General features: G+C 49.7%; 1 protein-coding gene across 2 annotated transcripts; it reads right to left on the reverse strand.

Moving 5' to 3' along the window:
- Positions 1 to 411: 411 nt before the first annotated feature.
- HAUS7 (HAUS augmin like complex subunit 7) lies at positions 412 to 23,867 on the reverse strand. Of its 2 annotated transcripts, none has more exons than XM_045845436.1 (10): positions 23,739 to 23,867; positions 22,559 to 22,674; positions 18,250 to 18,317; positions 15,485 to 15,546; positions 8,398 to 8,489; positions 7,808 to 7,963; positions 7,614 to 7,710; positions 6,917 to 7,141; positions 5,635 to 5,749; positions 412 to 688 (listed from the first exon to the last, which is right to left on the reverse strand). In XM_045845436.1, exons 1-10 carry the CDS (start codon positions 23,835 to 23,837, stop codon positions 552 to 554), a joined length of 1,167 nt encoding a protein of 388 aa, XP_045701392.1. In that variant the 5' UTR covers positions 23,838 to 23,867; the 3' UTR covers positions 412 to 551. The 2 variants fall into 2 exon arrangements, with proteins under 2 accessions (XP_045701392.1, XP_045701391.1); XM_045845435.1 differs by having other exon boundaries at positions 15,485 to 15,549.
- Positions 23,868 to 25,521: the final 1,654 nt, after the last annotated feature.

The following is a 25,521-nucleotide window of genomic DNA, read 5'->3' on the forward strand; positions in this document are numbered from 1 at the left end:
ATGGGGCTGAAGGACTATGAGGCCTTACATGGGACCCTGAGACTGGTCACAGGAGTAGCTGCAGCTGGGCGGTGGGCAGGTTCTGGTCACAGGCAGACAGGTGTCATGGCAAGGTGAAGACTTTCAGCACTTGGCAGTGCCAAGCTTAACTGGACTGTGGCTGGGGAAGGTGCAAAGCACCAGGAAGTGCTAGTGCCTGTGGCAGATGGGCCACGAGAGGGGCAGGGCCCAGGCCCCCAGGGTAGCAGGAGGCTCATGTCAGGTGTGGTCCAGAACTCGGGGCAGCCAGGCTGTGAAGAAGGGAACTGGGCAGCAGGCACCACACAGGTCACTCAGAGCAGGCCAGACAACAGAAGAAAGGAGGCCATCACGCAGAGCCATAAAAGCAAAAAGCAGGCTAGAGGCAACTTCTTCAAATCTGAGGTTTTATTTTTTTTTCCCAGCTCACACCACCCTGCCTGACCTCCGCCCTTCCTCCTTCTCCCTCCAAGAAGCTGAAGGCCCAGGCATCTGGAGGCTGTGCCTGGAAAACATGGGGCCTGTAACTACTTCTACTGCAAATGGCTCGGTCCTGCCCGGCCACCTGGCTCTTCAGGGCACAGCTTCCTGCTCCCAGACTCCTTCTGGCCTTTCTGCAGAGTGTCATTGAAGAGCTTGTATTTCTGGGTTAGTTCTTCCATTTTGGTGACTGTAGAGCAAAAATACAAACCGCAAAGTGAGTCTAGTGACTCCCATCCTGCACCCCTGCACCTGGCCCTCAAGGGGCTCACAGCTGGGTGCAGGGGGGCTGACTCACACTGTGAACCAGAAACTGCTGAACCAGGAGCTGTTGAGGGGGCTGGAGGCTGGACAGCAACCCCGTGTTGCAGTGAGGGCCAAGCACAGATGGAAGCCCTTGCCTACCCCTCAGGGGGAAGGTGGCAGGGGTGGAGGTTGTGATTTAATCAAACACCAATCAAACGACAAGAGCCTTAGTTGTGACCTGCTGTTTTGCTCTCAGAGGTAGGGAACACTGCCACAACATGCACCTGCCTGTCGAGGTACCAACTTCAGATGATGACCACCGAGTGTGAAATGTGGGGACTTGAGCTCACTTCTCTCCCCCACCCTGGGTACAGGAGTTTCCTTGGCAGTGGTGCCCTAACTTAAATAGATACCTCTTCCTTCCTCCACCAACTTGCTTCTCTGCCTCCTCGTCCATCCACATGGCAAGTAGTTATTGGAATTTGGTCCTGCCCATCCCAAGGGTGACTCTGAAGTTCAGGAATCAAGGGCTGTGCCTCGGGATGAGCGGCCTCAGCGAGATGCTGGAACAGGCAGACTCCTAGCAGGGCTGGAACCAAGCGTGGCTCACCTGAGACCAGTCCCGGCGACCCTCCCCACTTGCCATCAGTGCTTTCATTGGAGTCAGATTATCACCCTTCCTGTTTCAATCACATTTCTCCACAGAAGGGGTTTCCTGCCTCCCTTTGGGTATCACCTGCCTTCATGGAATCCTTAGGTTTTCCCAACCTCTAAGCCCTCTAGCCCACTGTTCTCCCAGGGCTGCCCCAACATAGCTGCTCCATAAGTTTGTGTCCACTACCTGGCCATCTCTTGGCTGAGCTTGGTTGGCTAGGTCTCGATTCCTAGGCCAGAAACCCCAGGCCCTTTGAATGTGAAAGGCATCACCCTGTGGAGGAGGCCACAGGCTTCCTCTCTGGAAGTTTTGGGCCCCAGCCCTGCATCCCTGCTACTCCAGACTTCAGAAGGCTGGGTGGGCCTGGGGACGTGTGATTCTGGTTCCATCTGCCTGGGCTTAGAATCTCTAGACTCACTCCCTCAGCTCTGTGCATCTGTTGCTTCACTGATCCTCCACCCTCCATTTTCCTTCCTCTCTTTCTCTGGAGATCCTGTTAGCCACCTGGACAGGGCCTCTGCATTGCTTATCTTTGTCTTCATTTTGTTGATCTGTTTTCTTTCTATTCTTATAGATTTGTTGCCTCCTTTTATTTTCTCCTCTTTGCATTGACTTTTCAACACTTTGGCAAGCCTTTTTAGCTTCTAGGAGTGTTTGCTTGTTTTTCTCCACACTGGTTTTCATTTGGGCATGATACAGTAAGTCCTCACTTCATGTTCTCAATAGGTTCTGTGACTCTAGGTAAAACAATGTATAATGAAACCCATTTTACCATAGGGTAATGGATAAAACACCATCTCATCAACATTATAGCAAAAGGACATTATTCAAGGACCTGCTGTTCTATGTTGTTTGTTAGAAAGCCCATTTCTCTAAATGATCCATTAGCCCTGCTTTTCCATGTCTTCTCTCTTTCATGGTGCTGCCCCCACTGTGTTCTGGTGGAGTCGCCATCCCTTCCAGGGTCTGCCCTCCCACCAAAGGAGCTTGGTCAGGAGAGGACAGCAGAAGCAGACAGGGGTCAGCCCTCATGCCATGGACCCTCAGAGGCCAGAAACAGGTAGGTTTCTCTCGGACACCTTCGGAGCCTGGGTTGGCCATTCATTTCAATCACTTTCGTTACCGAAAGAAAGCAGGTGAGGGTATCACTGGGAGCACCAACCTGTAAAGTCCTGCTTTGCTTTCACCCTCTGCTTACTGCCTACTTGCCACTGCTCCCTCCCCGGGGCTGTCGGCCACATAGCCCAGCGGTCCCAGCAGGCAGACATACTCCCCGACTGCTGCTCAGGCTGTCCCCTTGGCTGAGGCTTTCTGCACCCCTTGCATCCATCAAATTGTCCCCAGGCACTTTCTAGCTTCCAGAAATCTGTTATCATCTCTCCCTGTTGGAGCTGTCACCTCCCCTCCCTCACTCCCAGCACTGAAAGGGTTGCTTCGTTTTCAAAAAGCATTGATGTCTATCTTCCTGGCACCGGGGTCTCTGGAGGCTTGGGAAACCAAATGAGGCCTCAGGTCCAGTCAGCTGAGATGGTGACTGGTGAATGACGATGGGCCGAGCAACCAACATAACCTGCCCACTGGCACCCAGATCGGAGGCCTGGCTTCTTATATTGAGAGGGGAAGTAGCAGAGACACACAGACCTTCCATAGTAAGGGGCGGGGGCCTGAGGAGGTCATGGAGACCAATGCCCTCAATTCTTCAGGTGGGAACAGGGAAAGTTCACAGGCCATTCCTCTGGCATATCTACAGCCCAAGAACTCCTGTCAAACAAAATCAGGAAACTACACTGACAAGAACCGAGCCCTCCGAGTGGAAGGCAGCTCCACCCAACCAGGCACAGAGGAGAAGGGGCGAGGACAGCAGGGTCCCCACATCTTCGACACAAAGGGTGCTTATCTAAAAGGTGAAACTTGCCACCAGTCAGTCCTGTGACCACAGGTGAGATGGCACACAGTACACAGCACTAATGACCACTATTATATTAATGATAGCGTGGATTGTAAGCATTTTATCAACAGCAATTATATGCACTGGGGGTGAGAGTCATAGTGACAGCTGTGATTAGGATAAATGTTATGATATATTTGAAAATGGAGGACTCTTGCAGTTCAGTTAGAAAGAAGAGCGACTCCTGAGCACCCAGTATACATATGGCAAGTGTGTGTGCCGAAGCCAAGAGCGCTGAAAAGGCCAGCTGCCCAAGGAGAGGGCTAGCTAGAGAGACAGCCCTCCAAAGGGAGGGCCCAGAGACTATGCAGCCTAAAGCCACTCCTTGGGGGCACACTTGGGGGGGCAGGCAGGGACAGTTATAGGCAAATGATTTAGTAGCTGCTGCCTGGGATGATGGATGAGAGTTGGGACAAACTACAGACAAAGCAGAAAATGAGAGGAGAGGCGAGGGAATGAGATATCAACAAGGAAGTCGTGAAAGCCATGCGCATGCCTGAGGCGGTACAGATGCCCAGGGGAGACATGAGAGGGCCCTGAGTCATCACCTCTGGCTGACCCTGGGGCTCGGAGCAAAGAGGAAGTGAAGGAGAAGAAAGGATCATCAACTGTCTGGCCGCGTGTTAATAAAAAACATGAAGCCACACATCCAAGTTCAAAACACTCCAAATGGGATAAACTCAAAGCAACCCACACCAAGACATACTCTAATCAAACTATCAAAAGCCAAAGACTAAGAGAATCTTGAGAACAGTAACAGAGGAGGGACTGTACAAGGAAGGAGCTTCCAGAACACCAACAGAGATAGTTATCACCAAGTCAGGACAGCAGCTAGCTGTAGGCATGAAGAGGCACAAGAAGGGTTTCTTGGCCACTCTCGGCATGTTTTATTTCTCAACCTGGGTCATGGTTACACAAGTATTCTCTTCAGAATCATTTGAAATGGAATAAAGGAGGTTTGCATAGGGAAAAATATGCAGCTATTTCATGTTTCTATCCCTATGAGTTAAGAGTCCTCCCTAAAGGCTATATTTCTCATTAAAGAAAAAGTTTTCTCAATGTATGCTTCCAAAAATTTTTTTTAAAAAAGCAACATAGAAAAAAAAGTTCAATTGAAACTGAACTAAGCTACATTTTTGCCCCTACCCAGTACTGGAAATGTCGGAAAGATCAAATCCAGCACTGATAAGGATATAGAAACATGGATACCACCTGGACTCGCCACTGTGACCTGGGAGCCCCATCCTAACGACACGATCTAAGTGGGGACCCACTTTATGCATAAACACGTTCACCACATCCTGTTTTAAAGATCGACAATGGGCAGATGACTGAAGTAATATGTGTCCACTGGGGAATATATGAAGACTATGGAGCAGAATAAAGAAACAGAAATTAAACTAAACCACCTCTGATTCCAACTGGGAGAAAACCAATGTCCCCATTCTGGTCCATTTCCTGTGAGGGTTTCTTCTACATTATTTTCCTTTAGAAAGGCAACGTCATACTGTGTATTTCCTTTTTACCCCGCATTTTCCCTTCAGCATGTTATAATATGCATTTCCTTGTGGTGCCATCACCAACTTTTGAAATGGTGAATACTATTTCACCATATACATACTCCATCCTCTACCTGAGCATTACCTAATGGCAAAGCTTCACCTTGTTTTCATCCTATACTATCATAAATCCTGCAACAGCATTATGAAGAATACTAAAAATCTGAAAATGACCTACAGGCTCGGTAACAGAAAGTAGTAAGCAAATCACAGGAAATGCCTGAATGAAATAGTGTTTGACGATTGAAAATGCTGCTTTGAGAACATTGGAAAATGCTTACAATGAGGTCCAAGGGAAAGAACATAATAATATAAAAGTGTGCATGTGTTGCTATCACACTTAACATGTACAAAGGAACAAAAAAAAGGATGACAGGAAAAACAATAGAGGGAAATAGACCAAAATATTAACACTGACCATTTCTGGGCCACCGAGTTATGGATGGTTTTTATTTTACCTCTGCATGTCTTTGGGTTATCCCAAATTTCTGCAATTAATGTCCTGATTTTATAATCTGTCCAAAGCATTCTTTCAAGTGAAGGGAAACCTTATACATTAGAGAAAAAAGAAAGAAGTAAGAGGCCAGTCCCTGAATGCTCCCCAAATGCTGGCTGAGCACAGAAGGAACCCTGGCATGAGCCAGGAGCTAAGCCAAGGTGCACTGGGACAGCCCTGTTCATGACCGCTGAGTGGGCGACCACAGCTGCATAAAGTGGTGACCACGTACCCAGACTCATCACAGAGTTGTTGCTGCTCCAACAGATCTTCTCAGCCTGCTGCTGCTGCGCCATGTCTACGGCACTTGCCGAGACGTCAGTGAGCTCCATCACTGCTATCAACAGCTGGGAGGGAGGGAGGGAGAGAAATACATGGGCATTAAGTACAGCGGTCTGACCTATAAAAGGCACCTCTTTCTTCCCACCCAGATTCACATTAAGCGTGTGATCCTCCCCAGGCCCTTATTAAGCACGTGGCATTCACCCCCAAGGATATCCACAGGTGATGGCAGGACTCCCAGCTACATGGAGAGTCATCAGTCAGAGTTCTCCAACCTAACTTCATTCATCCTGGCCCGGAGGGGATACCACACTATCACGTGCCCCACCCCACACTGGTAGCCAATCAAAGCCAGAGGCACAGAAGGAAACTGTCCCATGGTGGGGAATCGATGCCCCCAAATAAAAAGGCCTTTCTGATGGGAGAGGATTGTACCCTAACTCGCCCTGTTGGCAAAGTCACAAAGAACGGGTTGACCAGAGGTTTGGAAGTCTAGGAGCCTCTCCACTAAATAAACAAGACAAAGGCTGTACAAGCCCCGAGCCAATGTCAGAGGGCCATGCATGGCTGCTGCGCTCATAATCCTAGCCCAAGTATGCATTCAGGTTGGCTCTGGGGGTCTGTGATGTAGAGCAACACAATGAGTAAATATGCACAGAGCCAGCTTGGCGGCATGAGACTACTGTTTGCTGCCTCTCTGGGCTCAGTCAAGGGTGCAAACAGGCAGGCATCTGCCTGTCTGGCATAGCTGTCAGTCATACACAAGAGCAAACAGGCCATGATACAGTTCAGCGTGTCACAAAGACAGAATGAGACCAATACAGGGTCAGAAGCTGGAACGAAATGCTCTGGAGCCACTAAGATCATCATGCTTTTTAAAAAGGTGGGATGACATGCAACAATGCTCACAGTAACAATTCCAGTCCAGTGAAAGAGCAGGAGTGTCGTAGGCAATTAGGACGCAGTGTAGGCAGTCCACAAACCCCTTCCAGGCCCAGGGGCTTGGCTTAGTAAACACCCCCTGAAGTGCAGGGGGGCACCCACAGTACCCCTCATCCCCTCCATGGCACCAGGAAAAGCTCCCACCGCAACCCGACGAAGGTCCCAGGCTGAGGGCTACAGCCGTGCCACCTGCTCACAGAGAGCCTGGGCCAAGTGCCTCCCAGCCCCCTGTCCCAGCCCTTGGGTCCCTCACTGAGGGCTACAGTGGGAAATGAGAGGGTGATTCTTACTTGACGACACGAGGTCAGAGTCTGGTACACAGCCTGGACAATGGGGCCGCACGGGTGGACGTAGGGGCCTGGGCGCTGGCAGCACTCACCCAGCTCATCATCGTAGACTTGAAGGAAAGCTATGACGAGCTGGTAGAAGTCAGAGATGACCAGGCGCAGCTTCTGGTCCAGGGTGCTGGTGTCAACCCTGCTTACAGCAGCCCCTTGCTTGTGCTGCACAAAGCACTGCAAAGCCAAAGGGAGAAGGTCCCTTCACGCTGCCCTGCGTGCCCATGGGGCACCAAGTCCCTTCCACCCATCAGAGGCAGGGTCTGCTGGCCATCCCAGGCTTCCAAAAACCGAGAGACATTAAGACAAGAAACAGAAAAGAGCAACTTGGTTTCAAGCAAAGCTGATTGCCTTCTGGCCTCAGTCCTGCCCCTGCAGCCTGTGTAGACGTCAGGTCACATGTAAGGTGGTGCAGGAAAGCTTGGAGCTCAGGGCCTGGCATGCAGTCCACCTGACTAACCCTTTCCATTCTACAGGAAACCTCCCAGCTCCGGCCTGGAGCTTTTCTGTCTCTCCTCTTCATGTGGGCTGAGCACCCGATACATTCTAGAGCCCAACAGGCTCCACAAACATGCCAGCTCACTTAAGCCTCACAACACGCTCACTGTGAAGACAAGATGCCCGAGGCCCTGGGAGCCAGCACCCTCACCTCCGTCCTCAGTGACTGCAGCTTGACCACGCTCTCCTGCAGCTGCCTGGCCAGCTCTATCACCTTCTCCTTCTCCAACTCCACAGGGGAGTTGACCCTGCAAGGAGAAAAGGGGAGACACTCCCAGCTCTGTTCCATCTCAGGCCACACATGAAGAATCTGTCCCAGATCACAGAACCATGCAGGGCCCATACCTCTGCCGGTCATCACCTTGCTTGTCAGGGGGCTGCATGTCCAGGAGCCCTGGGTCACACTCAGGGTTCAGGAGCATCTGCAGCTGGGAGCCAGAGTACAGTTCCCCCAGCAGCTTCTCGTTCTTCTCCAAAGTGTCCTCAAACTGCCCCTGCACACTGCAAAGGCAGCCCCAGGGCCACAGTCACAGGCTGCAGTATGGCATCCAGGGACTGTGCTGGCAGCCTTGCTGAGGTCCCATGTGCGAAACCCAAGAAGCCAAACAAGAGCTGGCCGAGAGGCCCAGAGGAGGGGTCTCCTCCAGTCCTCACCTGCTTTGGTAGCCGGAGCTGAGCCCCATGCCACTGAGAGCCTACCCATCAGCAGGGACAGCCTAAGCACCCACTCTCCTCAGCAGGCCCATCCCCTTTACTGTGAACAGCCTAGTACCTGGGCCGGCATGCAGCCACCAGGGCAGGGAGTGAAACCCCAACTAGAGATGTAACTGGTGGCAGGCCCAAGTACCCGGCAGGTCCTTGTGCCCACCAGCTCCAGTTGGAGAACCAAGGACACCCACTGGCCATTCTGTGGAGGGCCTGTTACAAGCCTTTACCTGGAGAAGCTGGAACATCCAATGGTCAGGCTCTGGATCATGTCCAGCAGCTGGTCCATGAAGTACAGTTGCTTCTGGGCGCAGGCCCGGCCCTGGGCAGGCAACATCACATGTACTCACTGGCAAGGCACGTGGGGTGCCCCCACCTGACACCCGACAATGCTGCAGCTAGTGGAAAGGAAAAGCCTGGGCCACCGGCTCCCTGGTCCCCACCAGGCAACATCTTGGACTGGCTCAGGGACCATAGCCTCAGGGGCTGTGATCACTGAGCACTCCCTGTTTCAACCCAGCCATGGGCTGCAATGATGCCTGGGACCACTCTGCAAGTGACAAGTGCTGTATAAACATATGGGAGTGTATGTTCACCGCACATCCAACAGTGTGGCTTCTTGGGTGGGCATGCGGGGTGCAGGAGGGCCTGTTGATGGCAGAACACAGCCCACAGGAACCTGATGGTGGTCTGTTTCTCAGGAACATCTCCAGGAAGAGGCCTGTCCCCCTCAGCAGATCACCCACCCTAGCCAGGAACAATCAAAGCTGACTGGCACAGCAAGACAAGGCCATAGAGGTGGCCTCCGCCAACCCTGCTCCTCTTCACAGGGAGAACAAGGACTTGTCCCTAACAGGTGGCATGTGGTTGGCCTTATAGCCAGGGTCCCCAAGCAGCAGCTGAGTTACTCCCCTGCCCTAAAGGTGCCTGGGATTCCCAGCAGGCTGCTGCCCAGCCAGAAGCTCAGGCTTCAGAAGTACAAATCCTTCCTCCTTCCAGAAAGAGGCTCACAGACAATCCCCAGGACCCACTTACAACCTGAGAAGCCCAGCCTGCTGCAGAGAGCCCTATGTAAGCAACTATGCCAGAAAGAAAACTGGGCCTGCCACTCCATTTTAGCTCCTTACTGCCCTTCCCTACACACCCGCTAGTCTGAGGAATGTGTCAGAACTCTTTGCTCAGCCAGCCTCACAGGCTACTTGCTTACTATAAAGCCCCCAGAAAAGCATTTTCACTTAAAGTGGGTGTGGAAAGCACAGGCTGAAGTTAAAGGGCCAAGAGGCTCCTGATAGTATTTTAACCCAGGTGGCCCTGGGTGGGGAGGAAGTCTGGGGACAGGGATGTACTATTATAATGCTTGTAGCTCGGCTCCCTGTCCATGGGTGCTGGCCTCACAGCTGCAGCTGCCTGGTGCCCCCCACACGGACGGTTCCCACACACACAGTTTCTAAGTTCAAACATATTAGGAGCTCACACATCTTACACCTGTATTTCCTCTCTCCCATGTCCCAATTCCCAACACTCACCGGTGTCAACATAAATTATTATTTTCCTCTTATTTTTTATTGCATAAAGTGGAATGAAGTATTAACCCATGCTGCAGCAAGGGTGACCCTTGAAACTAATGTGCTAAGTGAAGAAGCCAATTGCAAAAGGCCACATATTGTATGACTCCACTTATATGAAACAGAGACAGCAGAGTGGTGGGTTCTAGCCTGCTTAATAGGCACAGATCTCCTCCTAGGAAGGTGAAAATGTTCTAGAATTACATAGAGGTGATGATTGCACAACATTGGGAATGTACTAAATGCTACTGAACTGTCTGCTTTAAAATGGCTTAAAACTGGGTGCAGAGTTTCAGCTTTGGAAAAAGAAAACAGTTCTGAAGATAGAAGGCAGCGATGGTTACACAACACTGTGAATGTGCTTAATACCGCTGACTACACTTAAAATGGTTCAGATGATAAGTTTTATGTTCTTTGTATTTTTACCAAAATAAAAATGTTTTCTTAAAAAAGTAGAACCCCATCAGGGCTGACTGGGAAATATTTTTTAAATGGTTAAATCATAAGTTTTATGCTATGTGCATTTTACCACAATAAAAATCATTCTTAAAATAAAAACTAAGGGAAGGGTTACAGTTCTGGCTAAGATGGAAGGAACACATGCCATCTTCCTCTCCCATGAAGTACCCACATCTCAGAGCGGGACAGAATGCATGTGGCAGGTGTCTACAGCCTCAGGAAGGTAAACGCCAGAAGGAGTTGCAGGGGAGGCACGGGAACCAAGGTCACCATTCAGACTGCAGACAATTCACTGTGTTCTCGCCTCCGCTCTCCCCGGACCTGACCTCAGTCCAGCCCAAACCCAGAAGAAACATGGTGGTACAGAGAGAAAGCTCCAGAAAAGAGAACTCCTCACATTCCAAGAGAGTGGGAGAAATCCTCAGCCTTTTTTCTCTCCCTCTTCTCTCTTCTCTCAGACCCCGGGCAGCAACCAAAGTGTCTGACAACAGCAGAAGCAACACTCTAACACTGAGGACAGGTATACTTCCTTTCGGTTTGGTGGAGCTATGGGCCAAATCCTATTACCCCTTCTTCCTCTTGGTTCTTCTATGGTGCAGTCACAGAAGTGAGTGATTTATGCCTGGCTAGAGGACGGGAAAGGAGAGCCTCTTCCTGCAGATAGCATCAAAGATGCTGACAGGGAGGGAAGAGCTCAGGAAAGTGACCCCATAAATCTGTTCATGGCTCGATCCATCCCCTCCCCTCCCCTCCCCTCGCCTCGTCCCATGTAAGGGTGGCTCTGATTTTTTTTTTTAATTTTTCTTTTAGAGAAGGGAGGGAGAAAGACAGGGAGAGAAACATCAATGTGTGGTTTCCCCCCAAGGGAGCCCCCCAGTCCCCCCACCTCCCCTCCAATCCAGGCATGTGCCCTGACTAGGATCAGAACCTTTGGTTCCCAGGCCAGCACTCAATCCATTGAGCCACACCAGCCAGGGCCAAGGCTCTGATCTTAATGAACATACTGAAGACTCTGATTACTAAACCAGAGGAAAACCAATGCCCAAGTCCCAAGCCAACCACCAGATGGCACACATGCACCACAGATCCAAGTGGCACAAAGATCTGAGGGAACAGCGGACCCTGGGACTACAAGTCAGAGAAGCAGGCAGAACAGGTAGAACGTACAGTTTAAAACTAACCAGGCTGGGTTGAGATGGGAGTAAAAGATAGAAAATTGTACTGCAACAATTAAAATAAAATTTTAAAAATAAAAATAAAATAAAATAAAATAAAACTAACCAGGCTGGGTGCCTTCTAAAACACAAACGTTCTCCATAAAACTTAACAAGACTCAGAGTCAAAGTAATAGTCAAAATGTCCAGGACACGATGTAAAATTACTCAGCACATGAAGAAAACCACAAAAATCTCAACTTTCATGAGAAAAGACAATCAAAAGACATCACTGACAAAAGGACACAGATGCCGGAATAACCTGACAAATTTAAACCAGTCATCATAAAAATGCTCAAGAGCTGATTATGAACACGGTTGAAAGAAAAGTTAAAAAAGAAAGCATCAGCAAGGAAACAAAATATTTACAAAACACACAGAAACTTTAGAACAGAAAAATAGAAAAGTTGAAATCAAAAAACTCACTGATGGACTCAATGGCAAAATGGAGGGGACAGGGGAGTCGGTGGCCTTGAAAATGTAAACAGAAACTATCCAATATGAGCAACAGAGAGAAAACAGATAAAACTTCCCATGTTTGCAAAATATACAAACTTACAGATGTGTGAAGGTAAGCAAATGCAAGCAGGACAAACCTGAAGATATATTCCCAGAAATATATAATCAAACGACAAATAAAAAAATGTTAAAGTAGCAGGAGAAAAACAATGCATGACCCACAAGGGGGAAATGATTCAAATGACTACAGATTTGTGGTTAGATCCTGTGGAGAAAGAAGGACTGCCAACCCAGGATTCTATATCCATTAAAAAAATATCCATCAAGAATGAAGGGGAACGAGAGATGGTCAAATAAATAAAATCTAAGAGAATATAGACCCAGCAGAACACTGCTGAAAAAAACTGCTGAAGGCAGTTCTTCAGACAGAAGTAAGATGATACCAGAAAGACAATTGGAAGATCACAAATGAAGGAAAAATAAAATAAAGGGCAAAACCCCACGATCATCTCAGTACATGCAGAGAAAGCATTTCTAAAATTCAACACCCTTTCATGATAAAAAGTTAACAATGTAGAAAGAGAAGGGAACATCCTCAACCTGATAAAGGACATCAATTAAAAAGAAACCAACAGTTAGCATCATCCTCAACGGTGAAGATCAAATACTTCCCCTTAAAATCAGGAACAAGATAAAGATGTTAACTTTCGCCAGTTCTATTCACCATTGTTCTGGAGGTGGTAGAAAGCATTTAGGTAAAAAAAAGAAATAAAAAGCATCCACGTTAGAAAGGCAGATATCAAACTATATCTATTTGCAAATAACATGATCTTGTGTATAGAAAATCCTAAGTGATCCACTAAAAAATTATCAGAACTACTAAGCAAGTTTAGAAAGTGGGCAATATACCAGAGCAATGTGCAGAAATCAATTAGCAATAAACAATACAAAAATGAAATTAAGAAAACAACTTCATCTACAATAGCATCATAAAGAATAAAATGCTTAGGAACAAATTTAAAAAAGAAGTATAAGACTTATACACTGAAAGCTACAGAACATCTTTGAAAGAAATTACAGAAAACCAAAAACAATGGAAAGACAGTTCACAGATATGAAGACCATATACCGTATTTTCCGTGTACAATGCACTCCCGTGTATAATGCGCACCTACGTTTTTGGGCCAAACTTTCAGGGAGAAAAAGCTTTCATTTTAATTTTTAATTCAATTTTTTATTTATATATTTAGATACTTATTTTTTATGTTACAAAGCAATTTTAGCAATTTTAAAAATATATTATGGCACACAAAACTTTATGTAATAAATAATTACAAAACTCAAGAACAGATACAAGGTATTTCAGGCACTACCCATGTATAATGTGCATCCTTATTTTTCTCTCAAAAATTTGGACAAAATAATGTGCATTATACATGGCAAAATACTGTAGTTGATGGCAATTCTCCCCCCAAAGTGATCTATAGATTCAGCAAAATCTCCATCAAAATCCCTGTTGGCTTTTTTGCAGAAATTGACAAGCTGATTCTAAAAATCATATGGAAATTCAAGAGACCCCTAATAACCAAAACAATCTTTAAAAAGAGCAAAGTTGGAGGATTCATATGTTGTCGCTTACTACAAGCTACAGTAATTAAGACAGTGTGGTACTGGAATAAAGAGAGACATATAGGTCAATGGATTAGAATGGAGAATCCAGAAATAAACCCTCATATTTACAGTTAAACTGATTTTCAACAAGGATGCTAAGACAATTCAATGAGAAAAAAAAGGTCTTTTCAATAAATGGTACTGGGACAAAGGAGAGAAGGTGGATGCATATCTTACACCATACATACAATTACCTGAAGACCCAAATGTAAAAGGTAAAATGATAAAACTCTTAGAAGAAAACATGTGTCAATCTTCATGCCTTTGGATTTGGCAATGGATTCTTAAATATGTCACACTGAAAGCACAGGCAAGAAAAGAACCAGTAAATAAAGTGGACTGCATCAAAACTGAAATCTTCTGTGCTCCGAAGGACACATCAAGAAAGTGAAAAGACAGTCCACAGGACAGGGGGAAATACTTGCAATTCAAATATCTGATGTGACTTGTATCCAGTAATTATACAGAATTCTTATAATTTAACAAAAAGACAAAAAAAAAACAATTAAAAACTAGGCAAAAGAATTAAATGCGGACATTTCTCCAAAGAAGATCTATAAATAGCAATAAACACATGAAGATGCTCAACATTGGCAGTCATCAGGGAAACACAAATTAAAACTACCATGAGATAGCCCCTCACACCCACCAAGACAGGCAGAACCAAAACAATGGACACTAGTTAAGTGCCGGTGAGGGTGTGAAGAAACTGGACCCCTCACATGTTGGTGGTAGGAATGTAAACATGGTGCAGCCACTCTGTAAACTAGTTTGGCCGTTCCTCAGAGTCACAGGTCATGTTACTGTATGACCCAGCAAGTCCTAGCTATATACCCCAGAGAACTGAAAACATGTCTTCAGTCAAAATCATGTACAGGAACATTCATAGCAACATCATTTGTAATGGCCAAAATGTGGAAACAATTATTTCAAAAAGTGTTTAAAGTATTAAGAGTAGAGGGTAGGGTTTCTTTGAATCAGTAGTGACTGATTGTGGGGGAGGGTGTGGATGGGGCCACCTCTGCAGCGCGTAGCACATGGGGGAAATGCATGGGCTCAGGAGCTGCGGGCCTGGGTTTGAGGCCAGGCTCTGTCACTGGGTGACCTCAAGTGCATTGTCACCTCTCCTGTGAAAAGGAGCTAAGGTAAGTACTACTGCCAAGAGTAGGTGAAACAATTACTGGCATGTACAAGGGGGTACCCATAAAAAGCCAGAATTTATTTGTAAAAAATTGTGTATCTATCCTCACATGTTTAAACTTCAGTCACCTTCAAAGTGCTCTCCATTTGATGCAAGACACCTATTGAGACATTTTTTCCACTGCTCAAAACAGTTTTTGAACTCATCGATTTTGATGCCTTCTAGTGCTTCGGCCATTTTTTGTTTCACCCCTTTCACACTGGCAGAATGTTTCCTTCTGAGGGCTTTTTTCATCCAGGGGAACAAAAAGAAGTCACTTGGGGGCAAGAGTGCGTGAATGTGGAGGGTGAGGCACAGGGGTCATGCCGTTTTGGTCAAACTCAGAGCGGTGTGGGCAGGGGTGCTTGTAAATCACCCATCACCAAATGGGCAAACGTACTGAAAAAGTCCTTAAAAACAATTCACTGAAGCCAAACACAGCCTCTCACAACACCACCAGCTGGTAGATAGCACTGATGCAGATGGGTTCCTAGAATATTTAGCAGGGTAAGCCTGTACTACAAGGGGCTCACCCTCCAGAAGATATTTCTGGTTTTGGGGGGGTTCCCCCTTGTACAGTACCTACCACAGTGCCAGTGTGTATGAAGTCATCAACTGAATACAAGATGCACTCTGTCCCTCCCTTTGGTCATGATAAGCCTGAATCCACCTTGGCCTCCTCAGCGATGGCTAGGCTCTACTCCAGGGAACCCTATGGGGCAAGGGATCAGGGTGGCGATGAGTGGGGACAGAGAGGGCCCTCTCTTACCTTCAGGATCTCCTGGTCATCCGGCCCACACAGCATCAGCTCATGGCCCAGTTTCACCATCTCTGCTGAGACACAAGGACCCTATTACTATAGACACCCACCCAAATTGGAGAGGACACTGCACACCCAGGGGGTGCACAAACATGCAGGGTTCCCAGGAGTTCTCTGCTAAGGGTGTTCCTGCTCCAGGGTCGGCAGGTCTGGAGCCCACAAAGCTGGGCATGGCCTGAGAGACCTGGGTGGATAAGGAAGCAGGTCAACCACACACAGAGGCACCAAGACTGCCTCTGGCTGTGTGATCTGCATCTAGTCATTGCCCCCTCTCTGGGCATCAGTTTCCTCACCTAAAAATAAGGGGTCACAACCAATGCTCTTCCATGTAGGGAACTTCGGCTTCTCAGAGAAGACAGCAGCTTCCAGAGGAGCTGACAGAGGTCAGGGAACCTTGCAAACATGCTGTGTGCTGCCTTTTCAGAGACCTCAGCAGGCCACAGCGAAAGGAACTGTTGCTCTCATTTACCCATTTCCTACACACCTTTCATGTCATCATTTCCTTTCCTCTTGCCACCAACCTTAGGAGGAGCCTGAGCTTCATTTTACAGATTGGGAAACTGAGTCCAGGGTGCCCTGGGTATTTACTGAAGAACCATCTGGTATACAGAGAAAGGCCAAGACTTGGAGCCAGAAAGCCTGGGGCCAATGCAAGCTCCACACCTGCCACCTAGCTCTGTGGCCATGTCCTTACACTCACAGGCAAGGTCCATCTCCTACCCCCAAGTGCTTCAGTGACAGAACAGGCATAACTCTGGCACCTGCTTTGGAAGGTTTGGTGTAAGAAGCAAGGAGTATGTCTATGTGAAAGCATTAGTAATCCCGGAACACTGTACAGATGCCAGTTATACCCCCAAGCACAGCTGCTCTGCCCACAGCCCCTAACCCCAAATCCTCATGTACTCCTCGGCCCCTCTCTTGCTTAGCTGACATCCAAACCTCAGGGAGTCTGGCTGACCCTCCCTTCCCTATAAATCCAGGATCTGGACAGTGCCCTGCTCCCACTCTCGCCCCCATTTCCAGCCTGGTTCACTGGAAGACCCTCTCAATGGCCTTCCTATGTCTGCCTGATCCTCCTATTCTCAGCATGGTGGCCCAAGGGACTCTGTGAAACACAAAGTCAGGCCGCAACCTTCCTCAATGTCCTTCCATGGCCCACAAGGCCTGGCTGGATCTGGTCCTGTCCTCCTCTGACCTCACCCCACCTTTCTTCCTTTGCTCTCCACTAGGTACCAGTTACCATGGCCTCTTCACTGTTCCTCAAAGCTTCCAGGCACACACAAGCCTACCTCACGCCCTTTGTACTTGCTGTTCTCATGCCCTGAACACTATTCTTTCTGGTACCTGCCTGACTCAGTTCCTTCCTGCCTGCAAGTCTCTATTTGAAAGAGAGGACTTCCCTGGCCATCTTATGTCAACAGTATCACCCTTCTCCCAACCCACCCACGCACCACCCTGCCCTTACCGGTCTTTGTTTATGGTGCTTCTCACCATCCATATACTGAGAATCTTGCTGCTTTCTTTATCACCTGTCTCTCCCAGCTAGCACCTAAGCACCATGAGAGCAGTATAACTCACTGCCGCACTGCCAGCACCTAAACCAGTACAGGGTGTGCAGCAGGTGCTCCATAAATACCTGTCAGGTGAATTCGTGATTCCTCTAATCTCATTTGTCCCAATTTATTTACAATCCTTGACAAGCAGTCATGCCTACCATCTGCTTTGCCACTCAGCACACTCCCACAAGGTGGGCAAGGCTAAGGTTATCACCCGCACTTTACCAAAGAGGAAACTGAGGCTGGGAACGGCAAGGTCAAGGCTGTGGCTGGGCTGAGGGCCAGGGTCAGAACCTGTATATGCACGTGTGTTAAAAAATTCAGGTGGTATCCGATGGCCAGGCTTATGTGGCTTGAACATGCTCCTACCAGTAGGAAAGCGCTGGAAGTACAGGACACAGCACTCACGAGAAGGCCAGCACTCCTTTGTAGCCTGGACCAGCCCACAGGCCAGCCCCACAGGCTCCAAGACACAGTGCCCTGTTCTTCTGGCCTATCTGGGCCTCAGGGACAATTGCCCTCATTTAATTAACTTGGCAGTGCCAGTTGGGGCATGGATCAGGACTTCAGGGTCCAGTTTGTTCCATCCTGGGGTGGCTGGGCCAAAAGCAGGCCCTTGAAAATTTCAAGTTTTGGAGATACCACTGTGATGGTGGAGAGTTAGCCACCATCTTGAGGACTGCAGTTCACTCCTCTTTACCTAACAATGTCCATTACTGGGTTGAAAGACAGTTTATGCCAAGAAAGAATTGAAAAGAGGTGGTTACAAGACAAGCCCTCGTGGAGAGCTGCCTGGTGTGCTCCTAGAATACCACGTGTAGTGTGCACATGCACACACCAGTGACACGGGGACAGAACCACCACTGGCATCCACAAGAACTGCTGCCTCTGCCCACAGTGCCTCAGGGGATGGGCTGGCAGGGTGACGGGCTCTTGGTCTTATTCACATGCCCCTATGTCAGTGGCTCACCCACTCACCACACCAGTGGGGAGGGAGCCTGGTTCTAGAAGGTTCTAGCAATATCTACAGGGTACGCACCATCCAAAAGAAAACACCACTCCGACAGGAAATTCACAACTCACTAAGGAGGCTAAGCACAAGCTCAGAATAGCCCAGAATCCACCACCCAATTCCAAACTCCCCTAACACAGACCCACCTTGGATCTTCAGCTCGGTGGAGGCCCCCTTCAGCAAGTTGAACCTGTCTTGAGAGGAAGGACAGGCCCTGCAAGGAAAGAGCAAGACCAGTCAGGGCTGGTACCCAGAGGGCTGGGTTACAAAGGCCCCTCACAACCCCTCCTTATCCAAACTCTAAAAAGTGAATTATTAGTGCACATGCTACACGCAATTGAGATGTTCACTTTAAATTGGATAATTTCATGTGATGTGAATTTCAACTCCATAAATCAGCAATTACAATCATAAATATTTCTGAAATTTTACCTCAGATATATGAATTTGAAAACTGAAACTAAAATTCTCACCAAAAAATAAATAAATAAATAAAATGATTGCCCAAGAGAACAAAACAAAATTCCCCAGAGCTCTAGGTCTTTCTCAGAAGGAAGCAAGGGGCCAGCTTTTTCTTTATCATGGCGCAGGTTTGTTTGGAGGGTGTCCCAGGATCCAGCACTTCTGGTATCCTTGCAGGTCACCCTCCTGAGCCTCTCTTCATAGTCTCTGCTCTTCTCAGCCTCCCTGCCAGAGCACACTAGGTCAGCAAAACTCATCCCTCAAAGCCCATGGCTGTCACCATCCACCCCCGGGAAGCCACCTTGGCATCTCTCCATCACAGCACAGCCTGGGCACTGTCCTCTACTGTGCTCCCACCCCCCAGACTTCGGGCTTGCCAAGGTCAGCAGCTGGCTTTCCATCCAGTATTTCTAGGGTCTAACATGGCAGGCAGCACAGAAAAGGTGGCCAGTAAGCGTTAACAGGTAAGTGACCACAGCCTCTTGCTATGGAATAATCTGCCATCAGTAAATGTCCGCACTCAGCTCTTTCAGCAGAGAAACATTTTCTATTTTCTAAAAAGCAAAAATCAGGGGGTAGTTAAGCTACTCCAGGCCATAGCTTTAAGCCATTTGGAAGCTCCCATAGGGTGTTATGGGCTCCAGGGTCACAGCCCCAGCCTCCTTGGTGGGGAAACTGCAATCCCAGCTGCCCCCTCTTGGCCTAGTGGAGCCCCAGCTTTGATGACACCACACAGATAAATGAATCAGTGGCCACTTATAAGCCTCTTGCTGTAAGGTGCTGAACTGATCGGCAGAACCCTTTCCAGACACAGACTGCATCCAAAGGCAGTAAGGGCCGCAGTGCCCCAGCAGACATCACAAGTCACTCCCAACACAGGCCTCCCACTGGGTCTCCTCTGTTAGGGGGCATAGTTTGAGCTCCAGCTGCCGAGGCCCATGCCTGTTTGCCAGGGAGCCCTGGGAGTTGGCTGCCATGGTGGGCCTACTCTACATAAAGAGGCTCTTTTCACAGAAAGGTGGGTGCTGGGGACTCCATCATACCATCGAGGTTCCAAGGGACCTGCGGCTTAGCGAGGTGAGAAGGCACAGTGACCGTTCTGTGAAGAAGGCTCACTGCTCCTTCCCTGGGGCCATGCCTCCTAATGCCTGTGTCCCAGACCTAGGCCCAGAGCCTTACACTGCAGAACTGCAGTTAGAGAGGGTGCTGGACCCAGCAGCCTCAGCTCCTCAGCTTTACCACCTGTCTTCATGACTCAGTGAGGCAACCCCACCCCTACCCCACTCCATCCCCATTCTGCCAAAGAGGGCAAGGGCAGAAAGGGCAGAAGAAGAAAGAGCCCCAACCTATGAAATGCTGGGAGGCTGGCCCCTGGGCTTGCTTGCCAGGCAATGTTCCCAATTCACAAGGCACAGAGCAGTGGAGAACACTCAGCGATCCATCAGGCTTAACCACAGCAAAGCATTTCAACAAACTAAAAAATGAATCTGCAAAAGCCTAGGTGACCTTGCTCGGAAAGGCTTTCATTACAGTTGATTTTCCTTGGAGTGACAGGGAACAGAACAGAAACTAACAGCATTCAAAGCCTTAAAAGCAAGTACAGCTTTTTGGGAACCAAGGAAACCCATGTTTCTTGAACTCAGCTACCCAGGACACCCTGTGGCTCTGCTCCCCTCCTGCACTGAAAGCCAGCTCGGCATATGGGCCACCAAGAGCCGCCACACTGAACTCCCCAGGCAGTGCTGGGTGCAGCTTCCAGATTCTGCCGAGAGGGGTGAACGGGGTGGCCCCAGATAAGGGCTGAAATGGTGAAGTCATGTGCAAAGAAAGCCAACCTGAACCTGAGGGGAAACTGTCTGTCCAATTCTCTTTTCGGGCCCTTGAAAAAAACAAGAGCACTTTTGCCAGCTTGGGATCACAAAAAGGGTTTAGTTTCTTGTTCTTAAAAAAAAAAGTACTAAAAACATTTGAAGAATGCAGTGGTAAACTGCCCCCCATGCCTCTCTGGCTAGCACAGCAGCCCAGTCCCTAGCTTCTACCTGGCCAGGCAGATGTGGGCTCCCTCCCACAAGAGCCTCTCCAAGCCATAGCTTTGGCCTCGTCCTCCTGGGAATGAGCTCAAAACCTCTGCACTAGCCCAGGCTATCCCCAGTACTCTCTCCTCCTGGTTCCTGGACAACATGCTGGTCCCTCCAGGGCTGGCAATGGCTGTCACAAGAGTGATCTACCATTCTGAGCCGGGAGCCTGCCATCTTTCCCTAGGGCTGTTGCTACACCTTCCATATTGGTCCCCCTGCCTCCAGCCTCTCCCCACCAAATCCATCTGCCACAGAACCCCCAAGTCACCTTGCCGAAATGCCAATCTGTCTGGTGCTTCCCTGGTCCCATGCCCTTCCTACCCAGAGCACAGAGTTTAAAGGCCTCATGTGGCTTGCAAAGCCCCACAGGAGATGCCCTGGGCTGCCATTCAAGGCCACTGTTGCCTGGCTCTTCCTCCCATACCTTGACTTCCTGGTCCTGTTGAAACAAGCACCTACCATTACTTGTTCCATTCCAGATCAAATGCCACCTCCTCCCTGCCAATGTCCCCAACACTGGGATTCGTGCCTGAGCCTTTTGCGGCCACTAAAGTCCCAGCTCCACGAGGGCACCCATCCATGTCTTAGGCACCTGGAATGGCCCAGGTGTGCATGTGTCAATGGGCCTGCTTTCAGTACAAAACTACTGCAACCTGAGGCTGATGGGGGAACCCCACCCGGTACCTGCCATCCAGCAGCTCCCAGTGCCTTGGAGAGCCGGACAGGACAAGGACAAAACCAAAAGGCCTCAGGGCTCTGGCAGGAGTGTGCTCAAAGGTTATAGGTGTCCAGGGGAAGGAGGAATGCACTGTGCCCTGGGACTGGAGACTTTCAGAAAGGAGGTAAGTCTTGTGACCTGGGTCACTGAAGGCTGTATCAGAGTACGTGCAACATGCAAAGATCCGAAGGACATCTCCAGGAAGGAAAAGAAGATCAGCAAGAGCAAAATGTTACAAAAGTGCTGGTGTGCCAAGGCCTGTGGTAGAATCTGAAGAAGGGTAGCAGGAGAGGCTTAAACATGAAAATGTCCCCTCCTTCCTCCCAGATATCTCTAGGACACCCAGCTCAGGGCCAGGTCTGCTGGCATCCTGTGGCCCAGAAGGCACACCAGCTGGGTGCAGGCTAGACCCTCGATATTCCACTGCCATGCTCCGGCCCAGGTGTCTTCCTCAGCTGCAAGGGCAGACAGGCCCGTGTGAAGAGGGGCAGACCCAGGCCTAACCTCACAAAAGACTCCTGTACCGACCAAGCACTGGTACTCCAGAGAGGGCCCTGGGGCTCACTCACGTCCAAAAGCACAGGGCCTGTCTTCCCCACCATAGCCTTAAGACAGATGCTCAGCTCAGGGGCTGCTGCTCCCAAGATACAGACATTCTGTGGACTTTCTGGATCTTTCTTTCCCCTTGCCATCTGGGCAGGCTTTGCTTCCCTTACACAATGCTGAGCACATACACTGGGCTGTGCCTTGACCTGAAGGACTGGGGTCTTGGCCCTGCTTGTCACTCCTCAGTGGCAAGATCCAAGACAGTTACAACTCCAGCCTGACCCTCAGCTTCCCAGTCTGAAAACGAAAGGACTGAAGTAAATAGATCATTTATCAGGCCCTTGCTAGCCCTGAAATCAGTAGTTAAAGCTTAAAAAAAAAAAAAAAGAATCTCAGGAAGCTGAGCACTTCAGCCAGGTGGTGGATAGACTGCCCAAAGCAATGCTGAGGGACACTTTCACCCAAAATTTGACTATGGGCCCATAGCTGGCACTTCTTACCTCAGCAGGTACTGTCAATTATCTGGGGTAGGGTATAGAGCCCTCTGGGAGGACAGCTGCTTATAAACAGAACAAACCCCATCTCACCCAGGTGGGTTGAGTGGCACCAACTATGCCCCCATATTGGTGGAGGAAGAAACAACTCCATTACCGTATACACATCCACTCCAGGATTTCCAAGCGGTACTTTGAGGGGCTACACAGCAGTTCCTGAATGGTCTTTGGATCTGTGAGATAAAGACCGTTGAGGAAGGGGCAGTTGAGGTCCTAAAGCAAGGAAAGGGAAAGCCAGGAAGCTTTAGATACCAGAATCAAGGAAGGGCTACAATGCACTTCTGCACTTATGCCCTTACTGCTGCGTCACATGTTTACTGCCACCAGGTACATACCAGGCTCATTAGAGGGAACTTACTGGCCCTCTAACCGGCCCACTGCCCATTCCCACCGTATGCAACCTGCAGCCCTCACCGCACTCCCCTCCATCTTGCCCATCTGTGTCGGTCTGTCACCCCACCTCCTTAAAATCCACTCCCCTCTGGGCTCTCATGGTGATTTGACCTAGTAGCAACTACGGGCTGTAGCTAGATTATCAGAAGCCAAATGCAGGCTCCTGGCTATAGGACTAAAGGGACAGGGAGCGGGATGGGGGCCAAACAGAACTCTCCTGAAGGGGAGCGGAGTGGAGGGCAGGGGGATAGAGGAGGGCAGGGAAAGGGGAGGGGAGGAAGAGAGCGGGGAGAGGAGAGTAGGGGAGGGGGAAAAGGCTGGGAGGGGAGGGGGAGAAAGGCGGGAAGGGGAAGAGAGGGGAGGTGAGAGGGCGGGGTGTGGGAGAGAGCCGAACCTGGGAAAACTACCCAACTATGGGGGCGGGCTCCTTCGCTACTGCCACTAGTGGCTCGCTACTGCCACCACTGGCCGGTGATGATGACTAGCCTGGGGCAAGGATTCTGCCCGCCTGTCTCTCCTGCGCCCCGCGAGCTCCTTAAAACCAAGGGTCTGTGTCCTCTGCATCTTGCACTTTCTTCAAGAGCCCAGCCAGGTCTTGCAAGGCTCCAGGAGACAGGAGTTACGGTGCAGTACACTTGCGGCGCCGGCCAGAACTACCAGGCACTGGCCGTGGGAACAGCAAGAGCAAAAGCCCAGGACCTCCCAAAGAGCAGATATGGACTGGACGCCCCCACAAGGCGTCCCTGCAGCGGGATACAGGGCGCAACCGGGAGCGGAGACTGGGGCAATAGGCAAGGCGCCGCCGACTTCCGCTAGTGTCCCTGCCCGCCCGCCGCCCGCCGCTCGGCCCGAACGCCCCGGGTGGCTCCCTGAGGCCGCAGCACCTTCAGCTTCGCAAACACCGCCACGGCCGCCTGGAACACGCCATCATCGCTCGCATCCTCGTAGCGGGAGCAGCCTTCCCCAACACCCGGCCCGGCCATGTTTCCCGCCCCGAGCCACGCCTTATCTACGCCAGACCTACGCCACACCCACGCCTTGGACTCACAGGCCGGCCCCGCTGCCAATCACGCGCTAGCCAGCACTCCTGCCTCCCACCTGCCTGAATTGAGGCAAGGACGCAGGCGGGACTCTCCATCGCGCCTTTCCATTGGGTCGGGGCTCGTAGAGCTCCTAGGCACCACCCTAGAGACTGCGAGCACCGAGTGGGGCGGGGCAGAGCAGCGGGCGGAGCCGGGGCGGGCTCTCAGTCGCTGGTCTGGCTCTCGTCGGTCCTCCCGGAGGCCAGATCGAGGAGGCATCCGGGAGAGCCTCTTCCAGGAGAGGGCGCTCCTTTGTTGGGTTCTCGCTGGGACGGTGAAGGGGGAGCTATGGAGACTGGATGGAATTGGGACTTGTGTCCCATTTCCCAGTGCGAAGCTCTACCTCCTGTTTTACACGCTCACAACTGTAGTTAAAGGGGTTTCTTGAGTTCGTATCCAACCGACCTCACCAGTCACTAACCATGTGATTTGGGGCAGGTTACCTAACCTCTCTTTGCCCACTTGCCCTCACCTAATGGAGATAATGAGAGCATTCACCTCACTGCGTTGCTATAAGAAGGATGGAATGAGGTAATGATTCCTATAAAATACCTAGGATAGTGCCTGGCACATAAAAAGAACTATGTGGCCCTGGCAGGTGTGGCTCAATGGACTGAGACCAGCCTGTGAACTGAAAGGTCACTCGTTCGGTTCCCTGTCTGGGCATATGCCTGGGTTGGGAGTGTGCGAGTGGCAACTGATTAAGGTTTCTCTCTTTCTCCCTTCCCCTCTCTCTAAAAATAAATGAATAAATAAAATCTTTTTTAAAAAGCACTATGTAAAAATTAAAGTTCATTATTATTATGCTGGGCTCTGCTACTTCCCCCACCTCCTTCCCCAACCAGTCTTTGACCTTCGTGGAAGCTTCTGTGGCTCCTTTCTGCCCTGTCTGCTTACAAATTTCTTTGCATCTCTTGGGCCCTTCAAACTCAATGAGTCTGGAATGAAATGTGTCAGCTGTTCCTTCTCCCCAACTTCCAAAGCCCTCAGGTCACTGAATGCCCACATCCCCAGAACCTTCTGATCAGATGTGGTGGGAAGGAGCTAGAGGGTGGCTGGTACCCAGGGAGTAGGGAACCAGCAGCAGGCGGCCACTGCCAGCCTTCCTCCATCCACTCTAGGGTCTATCCCTCCTCTGTGCCTCACCCTGCCATCTCCTGGAGGGTGGTGTCAGGGGGGCAAGTCTAGAAGCAGGGAGACCTAGAGGTCTGGCAGGAACCAATTGCACTGAGTTGAGTGACAGGAGATGTGGGCATGAATATGGGCTAACAGGAAGGGACCCCAGCCTGGCCTTCTGGGGTAGAGACTGATGCCTTACGGAATCATTTGTAATTCCAAGCTATTCTGAGGACACCGAGCCTCAGAACTTGAGCTAACCAAACAACCCTAACTCAGGGACCCAGGGACCCAATGACGTGCAAAGAATCTTAAGACCCCCTCCCTCTCCACGTGGCTGCTGCCTTGGGCCCTTCTGGCAGCCGAGGGTTGTAGGGTCTTTGGGTTGTTTGTTTTTTATTTAATCTTTTTCCCCTCTTTTTCTATTTCTTTTTTTTTGTTTTTCTTTCTTTTTAAAAAATTTCATTTC

This window comes from Phyllostomus hastatus, unplaced genomic scaffold, assembly GCF_019186645.2.
Source record: "Phyllostomus hastatus isolate PE091 unplaced genomic scaffold, TTU_PhHast_1.1 phas_contig_471, whole genome shotgun sequence".
NCBI lineage: Eukaryota > Metazoa > Chordata > Mammalia > Chiroptera > Phyllostomidae > Phyllostomus > Phyllostomus hastatus.

Excerpts from the sequence above, each read along its gene's own strand:
- HAUS7 (XM_045845435.1), bottom strand. The coding sequence starts at position 23,837 with ATGGCCGGGCCGGGTGTTGGGGAAGGCTGCTCCCGCTACGAGGATGCG. Across the intron at positions 22,675-23,738 it reads CGGTGTTTGCGAAGCTGAAG|GACCTCAACTGCCCCTTCCT; the intron begins GTGCTGCGGCCT and ends TCCTTGCTTTAG. Across the intron at positions 7,142-7,613 it reads TGCAGTCACTGAGGACGGAG|TGCTTTGTGCAGCACAAGCA; the intron begins GTGAGGGTGCTG and ends TTGGCTTTGCAG.